The sequence below is a fragment of the Malus domestica genome, chromosome 03, assembly GCF_042453785.1.
Source record: "Malus domestica chromosome 03, GDT2T_hap1".
NCBI lineage: Eukaryota > Viridiplantae > Streptophyta > Magnoliopsida > Rosales > Rosaceae > Malus > Malus domestica.
Window position 1 is genome coordinate 22,323,476 of NC_091663.1, and position 18,770 is coordinate 22,342,245.

Genomic DNA, 18,770 nt, shown 5'->3' on the forward strand with positions numbered 1-18,770 from the left:
ATGCTTTTTAACATGGCTTCCTTGAAGAGGAAGTGTATATGTCTCAACATCAGGGTTTTGTTGATGCTAATTATCCTGAGTATGTGTGCAAGTTAACAAGATCTAAGGTCTTAAACAAGCTCCACGAGCTTGGAATGACAAGCTTACCTCTTTTTTAGTTTCTCTGGGATTTAAGGCTTCTTATGTAGATCCTTCTCCATTTGTAAAGCATGATGGTCTTCATATGGTTGTGTTATTGTTATATGTGGATGATATTATACTCACTGGTGATCATGAGGCTAGTGTCTAATTTGTGATTCAGCAATTGACCAAGGAATTGGATATGAAAAACTTAGGCCTTCTGAATTATTTTCTCGGTCTGCAAATTGAATATCATCCACAAGGGATGTTTGTTCATCAGTCTAAATATATGCTAGACTTGTTGTAGAAGACGCATATGGTTCAGTGCAAGCCTTGCATTACTCCCTGTCACCCGAATAAAAAATTGCTCACTCATGGCAGTTCTCTATATGCTAATCCAACACATTGCAAGAGCATTTTTGGAGCTTTACAATATCTCACATTCACCAGACCAGACATTGCATATTTAGTTAATCAGGTTTGCCAATTCATGCACACACCATTGGAGTCTCATTTTGTTGTTGTCAAAAGGATTTTAAGATATCTCAAGGGAACTATGAATTGGGGGCGTTTGTTTTAGACCTAGAGATTTAGATATTCAATATACACCGATGCAGATTGGGCGGGTGATCCCAATGATTGACGTTCTACAACTGGTTTTGTGGTGTTTCTTGGTTCATTTCTTGGAGTTCCAAGAAACAACACATAGTCGGTCGCTCTTCTACTGAAGCAGAATATAGGGCTATGACCACTACCATTGCTGAGATTGTCTGGATTCAATAGTTACTCAAGGATTTGTATATTTCCAGTTCTGTTTCTCCTATGTTGCATTATGATAATCTCTCAGCTATGGCATTGGCAACAAATCTGGTTCTTCACTCCAAGGCCAAACATATTGAAGTAGATTGTCACTTTGTTAGAGAACGAGTTCAACAAGGCCATATTTCTCTTCAGTTTGTATCCTCCACTGATCAGTATGCAGATATCTTTCTTTACCAAGGGATTATGCTCTCCTTCTTTTAGTCACTATTGCTCCAATCTTATGCTTGGGGCTTCCCACCATAAGATTGAGGGGGAATGTTAGAATATAAGGATATTTGTATCTTGTCATTTGTGTTATGTAAATGGTGTCACGTGTATTGATATTAGTGGAGGAGGAAGTTACGAGAGTATATAAGTATAAATAGTATGAGTGCCTTGTAATAGTATAGTTAGCAGAAATAGAAATTCAGTTGAAAAGTATTCTACTCTCTCTAAAACCTCTTCGACCTCTCTCTCTCTGGCTTCATAGCTAAGTTTCTACGTTCTTCAGAATGTTGACAACTATGAGATTCTCCACTTCTCCTAAAGTAGCTTTGGAATTGAAATACAATCCAAACATGCGTCTAGACAAAGCAAGTCATTTATCTTATTACGAGATTCTCCACTTTTCCTGAAGTAGCTTTTGGAATTGAAAAGCAATCCAAACATGCGTCTAGACAAGGCAGACTTTGATTTAATACTTTGATCATATGAGAGAGTGTGTTTCATCCGTAATGTAGTTGCTAGTTGCAAGTTCACAGCAAAACCTAGCGACCCAGTTTCAGCTACCGTCGCCGCCGCATCCGCCGCCGCCATCAGCACAAAAACTATGTTTTCAGCGGCGCGTATCCTCCTACCGGTGTCACTGTCAGTGCTGGTCTTAATTTATAAGTACTTCAGATCCGGACGGGAATCGGAACCTTCTGAAGGCGCCGTGCTCAATAGGATTAGGAATGGCGACCCTGCCCTCCTCGAAGTGATTCGGAACTTGGACCCTGCTTTCCCTTCGGAATTTTCTGGAAGCGTCGACGGTCCTCTAAATCCGCCGTCTGTTCCGTCTCCTGCGCCGGGAAGTTCAGAAAATAGAAGTGGGTCTAACCTCACCTTAGCTGCCTCTTCCGCTGCTCAAAGTCAAGTATCTGCGTCAAAAGGCCTCCAGAAAAAGAAAAGTCTGGTAAAGGCTGGACATTATCAGAAAAAAGAGTCATCTATCCCACAACCCAGGCATGGAGATAATACCGGAGTGCGTAAGGAACAGGAGATAAAGCAAGAATCTATTTCTTTGTCTGCTGAAGCAGCTGCAGCTCAGGAAGCATGTGAAAATTGGCGACTAAGGTCAGGACTTATAATCATCTTTGTCGATGCTTAAAACTCATTGTTTGATGTCCCTTTTAGTTATATTTGGACCTCTGAGTGGAGTAATATAGCCCTGTGCTAAAGATAGCTTCTTTTTGTTGAATTTGATACATCTCCAGGGGAAACCAAGCGTACAAAAATGGGGATATGTCTAAAGCTGAGGACTGCTACACACAAGGAGTGAATTGCGTTTCTACAAATGTGACATCTAGAAGCTCTCTTAGGGCATTGATGCTGTGCTATAGCAACCGTGCAGCAACACGTATGGCTCTTGGAAGAATAAGAGATGCACTTGGGGACTGTATGATGGCTACTGCAATTGATCCCAACTTCCTCAAAGTGCAGGTTAGAGCTTCCAAGTAAGTATTTGCTCTTTACTATTTGATATTTTCTTTTGACTCTCCAGTATGAACCTCTGCACTATGCAGCTTCTTTTTTTGTTGATCTCAATTTCCGACATAAAATAGGATGAGTTGTGCAAACATTTCTTGATATCTAGAGCGTTTTTACTTTAGACCATGAAGTTTTGGAATTTGCAACCCAACCACCTGAAAGTTATATATAGTTGGATATATATTTATAACAAAAGTCAAATGATGGACTTAAAATTTTAAAATTTTGCTATAATTCTTGTTCAATTTTAATACAATTGATTGTTAGACTTTTGCTACTTACCATTACTTGTACAATATTGTGCAGTTGTTCTTGGATCGTCTGGTTCTAAGTAAGATATTTTACTGGCACTCAAATTTCTACTTCTCATAATTTTCATATGCTGTTCTGCTGGTCTTTGATTAGGCATTTCCTATTGAATATGCTTTGTCGCTTTGATTTTTGAGTTCCAGCATAGAATATTTCAGTCATAAATTGCTTTTCTTTTCACATAACATAACCTTCCCTAATTGTATTTCTTTTTAAAATTCTTAAAGATGTTATCTTGCTCTTGGGGAAGTTGAAGATGCTTCACAACATTTTAGGAGGTGCCTGCAATTAGCAAATGATATCTGTTTGGACCGAAAGATTGCAAAAGAAGCTTCTGATGGCTTACAAAAAGCACAGGTAGTGTAATTAATTAAAAACCCGATCTTACTGCTTTCCATGAGATTCACCTGATGGCTTACAAAAAGCACAGGTAGTGTAATTAATTAAAAACCCGATCTTACTGCTTTCCATGGGATTCACCATAGTCTACATTTAACATTCACTTATAAATGTACATGAAATTGGTTAATACAATACTCATCTGAACCCTGATAATGCTGAAACTTTTTCTCATTTTCTTAAAAACAGTTTAAGTTGCACACCACATAGTTTGTAGGGTGATTGAGCCAAAAAGAAATAAGGAATTTTCTGATTGTAAAACCCCTATTTTGGCTTGTAATGGGAAAAGACAGGAGAAAAAAGGATCAAAGTTGGAATGTTGATCTGTTTGGGGTTTTAACTTATATTTAATTTCTTTCTTTACATCTTGAATATATTATTTCGTCTGAAGGCATTGCAGATTTCAAATGTGCTCATAATTATTGTTGCTCATGTTTGATACTTGATTATATGGGAGGTTGTGAAATTTTAGTCAGGAATTCTTATAACTTGGTTGTAGAAGTAAAACCCTGTGGCATAGTTCAGATGAACTATACTTTCAAGTTGGTATCGATTGAGGATGGCCAGGGATGTCTCACAAATGTATTTGCAAAGGCTATTGTTGAGTAAGGATTTGGTATTGTTGGTCGACATGAATTTAAATTTGGTCTGAGTTTTGTTTTGGATTAGAATGAGTTATTGTGTTGTTGTTTTGCTGTTGTGAACAGTGATGAGAAGGCGAAGGGGAGTATTTTAGTGGACTTTAGTGGGTTATAAACAAGTTATCGTAATGAAATTTTGGGAATTTTAAATAACCATTCTGCATCAGACCAATAAATTTTTATTATAAAGCATATATCTATAATTAGTTTGAGAGATATAGGATCAAAGCAGTGTGAGCTTGAAGGTTGAACTATAGTATTACATGTACTCTCCTAAACCTCAAATTCAAAAGCAAAGGTCTTTTATTTGTATATCTCCTCACTTGGTGCATTTTGTGTATATCTGAGGAGGAGATTACGGATCATGTTTTCTCCATTGCTCTTGTTCTGCACAGTAGTGATGGAAATTGTGTAAGGGAGTTAGACCTAGTTGGGTTATTCCAAATTGTTGTTTTGAGCTTCTAAGTACCAAGTTTGAGGCTTTAGGATGGGGGAGGAAAGCTAAATTTTTGTGGGTTTGCTTTTGTGCTGGCAGTTTTTTGGAATATTTGGGTGGAGTGTAATAGAATAATTTTAAAGAATACAAGGGTGTGGGACTAGACAAATTATGACGTAGTTAGATACTGGGCAGCTCCGCTATTCGCACATCAGTTTCGAATAAGGATGGATGCATTTGCCGCTGTGAAGTGAATTTAGGTTTCAAGTCTTAAGGTTTTTGTATCTTAATTTGTGAGGTCTGGTTCTGTACTATAAGTTCGATTTTGGATTATGGGTAGCTTATCTAATTTTTGGAACTGGTTCTGTTTTTAATCAAAGTCAGTCTTCCTCAAAAGAAAAAAAAAAAACAAGAAGAATAGCAAGCGAGTACCACCATGTAATATCAAATTTATAATAATTTCAACCTTTTAACTTTTTGCTCACATATCATTTTATATTTCCAAGTCCGCTTTTAAAGATTATTTCACATTCTAGCAAAAGTGTATCCTATTCCATGTTACTGTGGGAACGGGTGTAGATGAAATGTGGGACCAAGTTGGATAATGGGCAGCTCTTTGGACATTAGTTTCAAATGTGTAGGGATTATTTTCACTGTTCTATAATAATGGATGTGTTAGCAGCAGTGAAAATGAATTTATATTTTAAGTCTTGATTTATGTAATATTAAAACTTAGCTCTTTTTGAGAGGTCTTTTTTTATACTTCAGGTTAAGATATACATTTTTCTTTTAGTATTTTTTGGCCAATAACAGTTTTATATTGCTTACATGTACACACGTACCAAGTTTTTGCATGTAATGGGGATCGCTTGGGGATCCCTATCCGCATTGTATTTAATGATCTGAAATATCTATATTATGTCTCAATTGGATCATCCCTGCAAAACATCAATCAAATCTTAAGCCATTGTTTTAACCATTGGATTTTTACGGAGAAATGTTTGTATACAAACTGATTTGGGGTTTTAATTGCTGGCAGAAAGTGTCTGAATGCCTGAATGATTCTGATGAACTTTTGCTATCGAAAACATCTACTAATGCCGAGCATGCTATACAACTTATTGATGAAGGTTTGGTAATAAGTCCTAGCTCAGAAAAATTACTTGAAATGAAAGCAGAGGCTCTTTTTGCGGTTAGTGATTTATTTAATTATGTTTTTTCTTTTATTGGTTTTTGCTACCATGATTTTCAGTCAGTTGTGGTTTGACTTCTGTATTCCCTAGCAGGTGCGGAGGCATGAAGAGGTGATTGAGCTGTGCGAGCAGACCCTGAGTTCTATGGAAAAGAACAACCTTCCAGCAGGTGACCAGGTCTCTGCAGATTGTTCCGAACTCTCAAAGTACTTTTACTTCAGACTCTGGCGGTGCCGTATGATTTTTAAATCCTATTTTTATCTTGGAAAACTAGAGGAGGGTCTTGCTACACTAGATAAACATGAGGAAAAGATGTCTACCTCATATAGGTAACTTTTAGACACGATTTTAGGTGTTAAATTGTGTTAAAGGTTTGCTTTTGTTGCTTGAGGTTCCTAACACTATGCGAATGTCCAGGAATTGGAGAACAACTCTGCAATCATCAGAACCCCTTGTTCTCGTTGTACGTGAACTTCTGTCTCATAAGGTATGCTCAGTCTGTGCTGTGTTTCTTGAATTGTACAATCCTCTCTAGGTGCACATGTAATATCACAATTAGAAATATTTGAACTCATACTTCATCCCATATTAAAGAAAGTTGGGTAGGATCCTCTTCAGCTGTCTTGCCGACATGTAATTACAAATAAAGATATGAAGTATTTTCAAAACTAGATAGGACTTTCTTAACCATGTCATTTTCCTCCTATAGACAAATAGTGCATTTGTTACTTAAAAGGCCTATTATCAAACCTCATTGGTTATCCTGGTGGAACTTTCTCATATGTTAGCACTTGCTATGATGTCTGCCTAAAGGTTTTTTAATTTTTTGTTCTTGAGATATATGGTAGTTTCTAGTCATTCGATTGCAGATACATTTACAAACCAAACGCTTTCTCGAACAATATTTCCTTTTTCAAGTGGTATCAGGGTAAAAGAAGGTTGTACTTTAGTTTATGCTTGGCATTCTTTAGTGTCTACTAGTTTGTTTTTCCGATATTTGATGCGTTTAATTTGGAGAAGTGTTATTGGCACTCCACAAAGGTCATCCTTTACTCCTCCCTTATCAAAAGGGAAAAATTGTACTTTTGACTTATTTGGAGTGTCAATAACAGCTCCCTTAATTTATTCATCATTAACAGTTTAATTGAAAAATATATGCTCTACTGCATATACATGCTGCTTATGTAGTGACTTTCTTCTTTGTTATTGTACATCGTAGGTTGCAGGGAATGAAGCATTTCAGGCTGGAAGACATACTGAAGCTGTTGAGCATTATACTACTGCTTTGTGCTGCAATGTTGAATCACGTCCATTTACAGCTGTTTGTTTTTGCAATCGTGCTGCTGCATACAAAGCATTGGGCCGGATTACTGATGCTATTGCTGATTGCAGTTTAGCTATAGCTCTTGATGGAAATCATCTAAAGGTTTGTTCAAAGCTGAAGTTTTCTTAATGATTCTTTGATATGGCATTGCTCATGATTTTACTTATTCATTACTTTTTTTCTTTGGTAAAAGGACGGGCTGGTTTTATATCTCTGTTTGATTGATATCAGAGATATACAAACTAGTAGTCTTGTTAGGTCATTAAGGGGGCGTTTGATTGACCGGACTAGGACTGGATTATGACTTCTCTATGTGGGCTTATTTTAGGCTATTTAAAATGTGGGGCCTAAATAGAACCAACCAAGCCAATCCTTGCAATTAGTCTAGGACAAGCCATCAAATGTGCCCTAAGTGTATTAGTACCTCTAATCAATTTGTATTTTCTTAGTGACACAGCTTTCCACCTGTTTTTGGGGAGCATTTGGAACATGTGTGTTGTGATACTTATTTGTGTGTTTATGCAGTTTCTTCCTGTGGAAATGCAATAAATGGATCTTGTCTACAACAAACAACAACAAAGCCTTTTCCTACTAAGTGGGGTCGGCTATATGAATCCTAGAACGCCATTGCGCTCATTTGTGTCATGTCCTCTGTTAGATCCAAGTACTCAAGTCTTTTCTTAGGGTCTCTTCCAAAGTTTTCCTAGGTCTTCCTCTACTCCTTCGGCCCCGAACCTTTGTCCCGTAGTCACATTTTCGAACCGGAGCGTCAGTAGGCCTTCTTTGCACATGTCCAAACCACCGGAACCGATTTTCTCTCATATTTCCTTCAATTTTGGCTACTCCTACTTTACCTCGGATAACCTAATTCCCAATCTTATCCTTTCTCGTGTGCCCATACATCCCACGAAGCATCCTCATCTCCGCTACACCCATTTTGTGTACGTTGATGCTTCACCGCCCAACATTCTGTGCCATACAACATCGCTGGCCTTATTGCCGTCCTATAAAATTTTCCCTTGAGCTTTAGTGGCCTATGACGGTCACACAACACGCCGGATGCACTCTTACACTTCATCCATCCAGCTTGTATTCTATGGTTGAGATCTCCATCTAATTCTCCGTTCTCTTGCAAGATAGATCCTAGGTAGCGAAAACGGTCACTTTTTGTGATCTTCGCTAGATTGCTCCGGTCATTAGTGTGGATAAGTATATAAATGGATATAGATAGGAAAGCAAACACAAGATGTACGTGGTTCACCCAGATTGGCTACGTCCACGGAATAGAGGAGTTCTCATTAATTGTGAAGGGTTTACACAAGTACATAGGTTCAAGCTCTCCTTTAGTGAGTACAAGTGAATGATTTAGTACAAATGACATTAGGAAATATTGTGGGAGAATGATCTCGTAGCCACGAAACTTCTAAGTACCGGAGTGTGGTATCGTCTTGACTTGCCTTTATCTGTCTCATAGGTAGATGTGGCATCTTCTCTGGAAGTACTCTTCCTCCATCCAGGGGTGGTATCTGTAACTGGTGGAGATGCACAAGGTAATGTATCAATTTCACTTGAAGCTTACTTGTAGTTTCATGCTTGGTCAAGCGAGATACAAACCATGTAGTAGGAGTCCCCCAAGTCGCCGAGCTGGGGGATCTGCTGAAAGAGGTGACAGACAAGGTAAGCAATCAGAGCTCCGGATGATTGTTCACATTCTCCCTATCTTGCAGGCAACATGAAGGATAAAGAGAAGAAAAATGAGGAGAGATGATATGGGATACTTTTGCTTTTGAAGAAGTAACTTTCCACAGGCTTATTCTTGAACTGGGTTGGAGGGTTTTCTGGTTTCCTCCAGAGTATAAGGCCGACTGAAGAATTTGAGGGTCAAAACAAGTCCATCAAATCTAGAGTACGTTCGACCCTGCTGATATGGGATACTTTTGCTTTTGATAGAGTAGTGGATGTATCGGCACGTGTGCTGTTACGCTTGTCTCCACATGCTTCCTTGTATCCTTCTCACTTGCCCTATCTGTTCCTCAGGCAGATGCGGTATCTTCCCTGGAAGCATAAGATGTTGAAGATGAGTACTCGAGAGCAATGCCAGGTAAGTAATCAGGTAAGGGGTTCCAGGCAGTCAGTTCCTGGCTGGAAGCTTGATTCCAAGTGCTGACTGATTGCTCTCTTTCTCCTTGTCTTGCAGGTAAGAACAAGGCCAAAGGAAAAGACAGGGAAAAAGCATGATATGAGATACTCTTGCTTTTAACCCTGATGATATGAGATATTCTTGCTCTAGTATAGCTTGTTTACAGAGGTATTATCAGGGGGAAAGAAAGCTGAATATTTCGAAAGGCTTTGTTGGGAGTGCCCTCTCAGATAAGAGAAAGGGTTGAGCATTTTTGCAGGTCTGCCTGTCCGTTAGGGATGGAAGTCGACATATATAGGAGTCTCCCTAACATCAAGTAATAATGCTATTCCTTTACCCTGCTTGGTTATAGCACGGTAGTGGGAGCTACCAGCTTCACATGTTTTAACTCTGTCAGAGCACTTTGAAAAAGTGGTTTGTGGTATCTGGAAAGCTGATGTTGCGTGTGAAGATTACAGACCTGTCGGGGGTCTGGCTCTCGAGATTCGGAGAACGATGCCTCTTCGATTTTTGAGAAAGCAATCTTGCTGGGGGTCTGGATCTCGAGATTCGGAGAGCGGTGTCTCTTCGATTTTTGAGAAAGTAATCATGTTGGGAGTCTGGCTCTCGAGATTCGGAGGGCCGTGCCTCTTCGATTTTGGAGCAAGCAATCTTGTTGGGAGTGTTTTCTCGAATCTGAGTAAAGGTTGGGCATGTTTGCTAGTCTACCTTGCCACGAAGCACAGAGGTTGACACACAGGGACTTTCCAATTATCCAGCAGTGGTACTGTTCCTTTACCCTCTCTTCGATTTTGAGAAAGTAATCATGTTGGGAGTCTGGCTCTCGAGATTCGGAGGGCGGTGCCTCTTCGATTTTGGAGCAAGCAATCTTGTTGGGAGTGTTTTCTCGAATGTGAGTAAAGGTTGGGCATGTTTGCTAGTCTACCTTGCCACGAAGCACAAAGGTTGACACACCGGGACTTTCCAATTATCCAGCAGTGGTACTGTTCCTTTACCCTCTCATCGATTTTTGAGAAAGTAATCATGTTGGGAGTCTGGCTCTCGAGATTCGGAAGGCGGTGCCTCTTCAATTTTGGAGCAAGCAATCTTGTTAGGAGTGTTTTCTCGAATGTGAGTAAAGGTTGGGCATGTTTGCTAGTCTACCTTGCCACGAAGCACAGAGGTTGACACACCGTGACTTTCCAATTATCCAGCAGTGGTACTGTTCCTTTACCCTTGTGGGTAATAATATGGTAGCTAGACCTTCAAAATTTATGTGTCTAAACTTTGTTAGTGTTGTTTCTTTGCAATTCTTTTACCCTTCTTGGTCAGAGCGATGTAGTGGGGGCTGCAAGCTTCACGTGTCTCAACTTTGTCAGAGAACTTTGGCAAAGTTATCTGTGGTACCCATGAGCTACTGTTGCGTGTGGGAAGTGGGTGATTGAACAGTACGATTCATGTGCTTTCTACTTCGCCAGAAATCTTCGACAGAATGCCCATAATTTCCGCAAAGCTGAGTGTGCGTGTGACAGGTGCTGACAAGGCTGGAAAAGTAGGTGCCTCTTCGATTTCTGAAATCGGCCCTCGTGGTCTCTGATCAGCCCAGCTTTTGAGAAAGCAAGCCTCTTCGATTTCTGAGATTGGCCTTTGTGGTCTTTGAGCAGCCCAGCTTTTGAGAAAGCAAACACCTCTTCGATTTCTGAGATCGACCCTCGTGGTCTCTGAGCAGCCCAGCTTTTGAGAAAGCAAACGCCTCTTCGATTTTTGAGCAGGCGCCTCTTCGATTCTGAAGCTTCGTCGAGTGCAGATTTTTATAGGGGCTGACATTAAGTTCCAAAGCACACTTGAATATCCACCAGTAGAAGCTCCATTCTTGCACTTCTAAGATCTTGATTTGTCCGACCTCTTCTCTCTTCAACACCTTTGAAAATGTCTGGCCCATCCGACCATCGTTTTGACTTAAACCTTGTTGAAGAGGCAGCCCCGCCTTCTCCAGACAACATATGGCGCCCATCCTTCGTCTCCCCTACTGGTCCTCTTACCGTTGGGGATTCCGTGATGAAGAATGATATGACCGCTGCGGTAGTGGCCAGGAACCTTCTCACTCCCAAAGATAACAGACTACTTTCCAAACGGTCTGATGAGTTGTCTGTTAAGGATTCTCTGGCTCTCAGTGTTCAGTGTGCAGGTTCTGTGTCTAATATGGCCCAACGCCTATTTGCTCGAACCCGCCAAGTTGAATCATTGGCGGCTGAAGTGATGAGTCTCAAACAGGAGATTAGAGGGCTCAAGCATGAGAATAAACAGTTGCACCGGCTCGCACATGACTATGCTACAAACATGAAGAGGAAGCTTGACCAGATGAAGGAATCTGATGGTCAGGTTTTACTTGATCATCAGAGATTTGTGGGTTTGTTCCAAAGGCATTTATTGCCTTCGTCTTCTAGGGCTGTACTGCGTAATGAAGCTCCAAATGATCAATCTCTGATGCCTCCTCCTTCTAGGGTTTTGTCCAGTACTGAGGCTCCGAATGATCCCCCTCCGGTGCCTTCTCTTTCTGAGGCTCTACCGACTGCTGAGACTTCTCCTAAGCAACCTTTGTGAAGGCTCGCTCTTGTTTGTTTATTTTGACTCAAGTATATGTACATATTTGTAACTTATCGGGGATATCAATAAATAAGCTTTCCTTCATTTCAACGTATTGTGTTAAATACACCAAAGCCTTCTTCGCTAAGTTCTTTGAATTTTCTTTTGTTGAAGCTTGTATGTTGAAGCTTTGTGAGTGGAGCATGTAGGTTGAGGTAGTGTTCCCTTAATTTCCCGAGTGAGGAAAACTTCTCGGTTGGAGACTTGGAAAATCCAAGTCACTGAGTGGGATCGGCTATATGAATCTTAGAACGCCATTGTGTTCTGTCCTGTGTCATGTCCTCCGTTAGATCCAAGTACTCTAAGTCTTTTCTTAGGGTCTCTTCCAAAGTTTTCCTAGGTCTTCCTCTGCCCCTTCGGCCCTGAACCTCTGTCCCATAGTCGCATCTTCTAATCGGAGCGTCAGTAGGCCTTCTTTGCACATGTCCAAACCACCGTAACCGATTTTCTCTCATCTTTCCTTCAATTTCGGCTACTCCTACTTTACCCCGGATATCCTCATTCCTAATCTTATCCTTTCTCGTGTGCCCACACATCCAACGAAGCATCCTCATCTCCGCTACACCCATTTTGTGTACGTGTTGATGCTTCACCGCCCAACATTCTGTGCCATACAGCATCGCCGGCCTTATTGCCGTCCTATAAAATTTTCCCTTGAGCTTCAGTGGCATACGGCGGTCACACAACACGCCGGATGCACTCTTCCACTTCATCCATCCAGCTTGTATTCTATGGTTGAGATCTCCATCTAATTCTCTGTTCTTTTGCAAGATAGATCCTAGGTAACGAAAACGGTCGCTCTTTGGTATTTCTTGATCTCCGATCCTCACCCCTAACTCGTTTTGGCCTCCATTTGCACTGAACTTGCACTCCATATATTCTGTCTTTGATCGGCTTAGGCGAAGACCTTTAGATTCCAACACTTCTCTCCAAAGGTTAAGCTTTGCATTTACCCCTTCCTGAGTTTCATCTATCAACACTATATCGTCTGCGAAAAGCATACACCAAGGAATATCACCTTGAATATGTCCTGTTAACTCATCCATTACCAACGCAAAAAGGTAAGGACTTAAGGATGAGCCTTGATGTAATCCTACAGTTATGGGAAAGCTTTCGGTTTGTCCTTCATGAGTTCTTACGGCAATCTTTGCTCCTTCATACATATCCTGTATAGCTTGGATATATGCTACTCGTACTCCTTTCTTCTCTAAAATCCTCCAAAGAATGTCTCTTGGGACCCTATCATACGCTTTTTCCAAATCTATAAAGACCATGTGTAAATCATTTTTCCCATCTCTATATCTTTCCATCAATCTTCGTAAGAGATAGATTGCCTCCATGGTTGAGCGCCCTGGCATGAACCCGAATTGGTTGTCCGAAACCCGTGTCTCTTGCCTCAATCTATGCTCAATGACTCTCTCCCAGAGCTTCATTGTATGACTCATTAGCTTAATTCCCCTATAGTTCATGCAATTTTGTACATCGCCCTTATTCTTGTAGATAGGCACCAAAGTGCTCATTCGCCACTCATTCGGCATCTTCTTCGTTTTCAAAATCCTATTGAAAAGGTCAGTGAGCCATGTTATACCTGTCTCTCCCAAAACTTTCCACACTTCGATTGGTATATCGTCTGGGCCTACTGCTTTTCTATGCTTCATCTTCTTCAAAGCTACACCCACTTCTTCCTTCCGGATTCTACGATAAAAAGAGTAGTTTCTACACTCTTCTGAGTTACTCAACTCCCCTAAAGAAGCACTCCTTTCATGTCCTTCATTGAAAAGATTATGAAAATAACCTTTCCATCTGTCTTTAACCGCGTTCTCTGTAGCAAGAACCTTTCCATCCTCATCCTTGATGCACCTCACTTGGTTTAGGTCCTTTGTCTTCTTTTCCCTTGCTCTAGCTAGTTTATAGATATCCAACTCTCCTTCTTTGGTATCTAGTCGCTTATACATATCGTCATAAGCCGCTAACTTAGCTTCTCTCACAGCTTTCTTCGCCTCTTGCTTCGCTTTTCTATACCTTTCACCATTTTCATCGGTCCTATCCTTGTATAAGGCTTTACAACATTCCTTCTTAGCCTTCACCTTTGCTTGTACCTCCTCATTCCACCACCAAGATTCCTTTTGGTGTGGGGCAAAGCCCTTGGACTCTCCTAATACCTCTTTTGCTACTTTTCGGATACAACTAGCCATGGAATCCCACATTTGGTTAGCTTCCCCCTCTCTATCCCACACACACTGGGTGATTACTTTCTCTTTGAAAATGGCTTGTTTTTCTTCTTTTAGATTCCACCATCTAGTCCTTGGGCACTTCCAAGTCTTGTTCTTTTTTCTCACTCTTTTGATATGTACATCCATCACCAACAAGCGATGTTGATTAGTCACGCTCTCTCCTGGTATAACTTTGCAATCCTTACAAGTTATACGATCCCCTTTCCTCATTAGAAGAAAATCTATTTGTGTTTTTGACGACCCACTCTTGTAGGTGATCACATGTTCTTCTCTCTTCTTAAAGAAGGTGTTGGCTAAGAAGAGATCATATGCCATTGCAAAATCCAAGATAGCTTCCCCATCCTCGTTTCTCTCCCCAAAACCATGGCCACCATGAAAACCTCCATAGTTGCCTGTCTCCCTGCCCACGTGTCCATTTAAATCTCCTCCTATAAATAACTTCTCCGTCTGAGCAATTCCTTGCACCAAGTCTCCAAGGTCTTCCCAAAATTTCTCCTTCGAACTCGTATCCAACCCTACTTGAGGTGCGTACGCACTAATCACATTGATAAGTTCTTGTCCTATTACAATCTTGATTGCCATGATTCTATCTCCTACCCTCTTGACATCTACAACATCTTGTGTCAAGGTCTTGTCCACGATGATGCCAACACCGTTTCTCGTTCTATTTGTGCCCGAATACCATAGTTTAAACCCTGAGTTTTCTAGATCCTTTGCCTTACGACCAACCCACTTAGTTTCTTGTAGGCACATAATATTTATCCTTCTCCTCACCATAACTTCTACGACTTCCATAGATTTTCCCGTCAAGGTTCCTATATTCCACGTTCCTAAACGCATTTTGCTCTCTTGAACTCTACCCTTCTGTCCTAGCTTCTTCACCCTTCCCCGTCTAATAGGATCAAAATACTTCTTTTGTGTGTCCCGTGTAAAGTTGATAGGAGCATATGCTCCCAAACAACTTTGAGTGGAGTCGTTCGAAAAGAAGTTTCTATAGCCCCCTTGCTCATTTAACACTGTATCCGGGTGCCGATGGAGATACAGCGACCCTTGCTCACTTATCACTGTGCTCAGGCCACACAGCGCGCCACTTACGGGTGACGCCCTAGCTTTAGCGCGATTTCGTTCTGGATTCATTTTCATAAGGATTCGACGTGATCATGGAGTGCCGGCTGTCGACTACCTGACGCCCTCCCCCTCCTCCTTTATCCGGGCTTGGGACCGGCAATGTAAGATAAACTTACACGGCGGAGTTAATGGATCTTGTCTAACACATTAATTTTCAAGGAAATCTTAAAGCATTTAATTCCTTTCTATTTCAATTGCAATGCACAAACATCTAAGTTTCCCAGAATGTCATGTTTTAATTTCAGATTGCAGTCTCCTGAACTTCTCAAATTTGTGGTCAAATTTTTATTAAGATATTCAAGAATTTTACTTTTGGGTTAACCCTTGAGAATTTAAGATATATTAGATACGAGTATTTGGCTCCACTTTGAAGGTCTTCCCAGGATAAAAGATTAAAATGAAGGAATTTTCAGTCAGTTCAGTTTTGACACCATTTTCAACATCCATTATAATTTTTAATTTCTAACTAATAATTTCTCCCATATCTTTTGGTTTGTGGTTTATATCAATCTCAAAGTGCAGCTTCTCCAGGGTTAGATTTTATATATAGACTTTAGAAATCTGGTGTGCTTTGCTCAGCTTTCCTCATGTATTGCGTTATGTTATACTGTAGCATGAATATCAGTTTCCAATATCCAATGAACAACGGATAGATGTGTAGAACAACGGATAGATGTGTAGAACATACCCTTACACGTGCTTCACAGGCAATATATTTACACATTTAGAATGGATGTGACCACTGAAATGCTCCTTGGTGATTAATTTTTTGTAAGGATATGGAATTGTTATGAACTGTTTGCATGGGATAAAGTAATCAGGAAACATTGACATAGGCATATGGATTAGAATTGTTTGCCTCCCACATTTGTGATGCCAACAGGCTAGACAGGAAAAGAGTGACCTGAACTTTCAGAATGTTGTACAAGATGTTGGCAGTGTTGTCAAATACTGTATGGTTTGAACTTATTGGTCCTTGTGAACCTTTTGTATTTAAGCCTCTTGAGTTATAAGTGGTTGCTTGTCTACGAACGTTTAAAATTTGAAGTCTATGGGTCGATTATGTTGGGGATGGAAGAAGACTACACTAATACAATGAAGTTGTCATTCCTCTAGTAGGTGGCGCTTTACCGCTTTCACAATCCTTACAAAGTTGCCTTTCCTGTGGCATATTGAATTTCAGAACAATAATTTTCTTTGATTGGGTCCTCCTGTATGTTATGTCAGTTCCTGTTTTCTTTTATACTTTTGGCAGGCTATTTCTGGACGAGCCACATTATACAAGATGATCAGAGATTATGGAGAAGCCGCTAAAGATCTTCGGAGACTGGTATCTATTCTCACTAAGCAGGAAGAGGAAAAAACTTATCTGTGTGGAACATCTGACAGATCCATTAGCGGCACAAATGTCTTGAGACAAGCTCGTCTTCATCTTTCTAAAATAGAAGAAAAAGACAGAAAGGACATCCCCTTGGATATGTACCTTATTCTGTAAGTTTATCTGCACCTATATTTGTTTCTGGCGTATGGCTGCAAACTGGCCCCTCTTTAGGACGTTTACACGAATGCTGCTAGACTATACGGTTAAATAATTGTTGAGGCTGAGTTGTTATACATTCATATGGGTGTACTGAGTAATTAACTGTAGATGTTGAGGCTGAGGCTGAAACCAATTTTTTAAATTATGGGTGGGTCATTGACTTCCATCTTGTTCACAATAGTTAAAGTATCCTTCTGTTAGTTTAATTGCCAAGCATAAAAAACTTCTCCAGATCGTAATTTAAGCAATTGAAGAAACGAACAATAAAAGCTGGCTTTACGGTGAAGTGTATGGGAAAGCCTATGTTAGAAGCAAGGAGAACACTGTCAGAGACTTGATCTCGAATTTGTGACTATCATGAATATTTAGACCGAGATCGTCAGCTTGACACTGAAGCTGCTTGCTGATAATTCCTTGGTATAATATAATTAATTATTTACAACAAGCTCTTTGGTAATGCTCCATGCTCTGGATTGTAGGCAGATAAGAATAGTCCATGGACTCTAAGAAATACTTACACATGCCGTTTATGATTCTCCTAGAAAAGGTGTAGCTTTTTAAGGCAGTTTAATTCCAAGTATATTTGATTGAAACTATCATTAAGTTAATTCGGTTATAATGGTAGGGGAGTTGAACCATCTGTTTCGGCATCAGAAATCAAGAAGGCCTATCGGAAAGCTGCACTTCGACATCATCCTGACAAGGTATGTAATATTTTATGATTTGTAGCTTGCTTACTGGTATTCACCGTCTACCATCTTCTTTTATAGGCTGGTCCATTCTTTTCAAGGAGCGATAATGGGTGTTGGAAGGAGATAGCAGAAGAAGTGCACAAGGATGCTCACAGGCTTTTTAAAATGATTGGGGAGGCACATGCAGTACTTTCAGACCCAACCAAGGTCTCAAAACTCTTCGCAATAATGCTTTCTTTTATTTTATTTATTTTTCCGGTTATGTTTCAAATAAACAAGTCTTTGTGCAGCACATTTTTGTTGAAAAAAGTTTGTACTTTTTTGTTCTTACTGCCATCATCCCTATTTGAGTTATCAGAGATCTTTTCCTCTTGGATATTGATATGCTATGGGTTTTAAACTTTTATCGGTAGAGACCAGTGAGATGTTTCATATTCTGGTCAATGATAATCTAGTGATTATTGTTTGGGTATTGTGTTTCACAAAATTGATGAAGAAAATGTTAAAATCCCAACTTTCTAAGAAATTGTGGTGTTTTACTCATGTTGCAGCGTGCAAGGTATGGCACCGAAGAGGAGATGAGGAATGCACAAAAGAAACGCAGTGGAAGCAGCACATCTTGAATGCCAGCAGATGTTCAAAAGAAGTAGCAGTAGGCGACAATGGGGAGAGGTTCCGGGATCATATGGCAACTCATCTTCTAGAGGGTCAGAAGCAGCACGGTCAAGTAGATATTCTTGAAGACATGCCTGATTAGAACCTTGATTCTTCAGAAGAGGTTTTGAATGGAATGAGGTTGGAAGATGGATTTATTGCATTGCTATATGTGTAGCTTCACTTCAAGGATCAACCGACGTGTGCGATTGATTCAGCTTGCATCTCAACGGTAGTGACCTCCCAAGTTTGAATGTATCCTGAATTTAAATAGTTTGTAAATAAGTTGTCTAACGAGCTTAACAAGGTTCAAAAGAGAGTTATGAATACTAATACCATTGGTAACATTAACATAAACAGCAACGATGAATTACAAACTGAAGCTCAGATCATTGATGAATTGTCCGAGACGAGGAAGTAATGTGGGCTCAAAAAAGCCAGAGTTAATTGCTTACAGTTGGGAGATAAAAGTACAAAGTTTTCCCATCTTTTTAGAAGAAAAAGAAACGAAAACAATAAGTTAAGAGATGGGAATGGATTATGGTGGTGTCGTGGAGAGGGGCATGAACAGGTTTTTGTGTAGGATTTTAAACTGCGTTGATCGGTTGCATACTAAATGCTCCAGGCCTTGATCGGTTGCATACTAGTTTTTGCCAAAGTTGCTGGGATACAGTTAAGAACTCTGTTTTTTCAGTATGGTGAAGGATTTCTTCAAAAATAATGCGAGTCTCTGACTGACAAATCATACAAATACAGCACTCATTCCCAAAGGGGAAAATCCAGAA

General features: G+C 40.1%; 1 protein-coding gene across 1 annotated transcript; it reads left to right on the forward strand.

The window, feature by feature from the left end:
* The first annotated feature begins 1,327 nt into the window (after window positions 1-1,327).
* Window positions 1,328-18,377, forward strand: LOC103414566 (uncharacterized). The gene is made up of 11 exons (XM_029100026.2): window positions 1,328-2,256; window positions 2,397-2,636; window positions 3,207-3,336; window positions 5,495-5,647; window positions 5,742-5,977; window positions 6,066-6,135; window positions 6,868-7,074; window positions 16,355-16,590; window positions 17,265-17,343; window positions 17,410-17,538; window positions 17,883-18,377. Exons 1-11 carry the CDS (start codon window positions 1,751-1,753, stop codon window positions 17,952-17,954), a joined length of 2,058 nt encoding a protein of 685 aa, XP_028955859.2. The 5' UTR covers window positions 1,328-1,750; the 3' UTR covers window positions 17,955-18,377.
* The last annotated feature ends 393 nt before the right edge of the window (window positions 18,378-18,770 follow it).

Excerpts from the sequence above, each read along its gene's own strand:
- LOC103414566 (XM_029100026.2), top strand. The coding sequence starts at position 1,751 with ATGTTTTCAGCGGCGCGTATCCTCCTACCGGTGTCACTGTCAGTGCTG. Across the intron at positions 3,337-5,494 it reads ATGGCTTACAAAAAGCACAG|AAAGTGTCTGAATGCCTGAA; the intron begins GTAGTGTAATTA and ends AATTGCTGGCAG. Across the intron at positions 16,591-17,264 it reads TTGGATATGTACCTTATTCT|GGGAGTTGAACCATCTGTTT; the intron begins GTAAGTTTATCT and ends TTATAATGGTAG.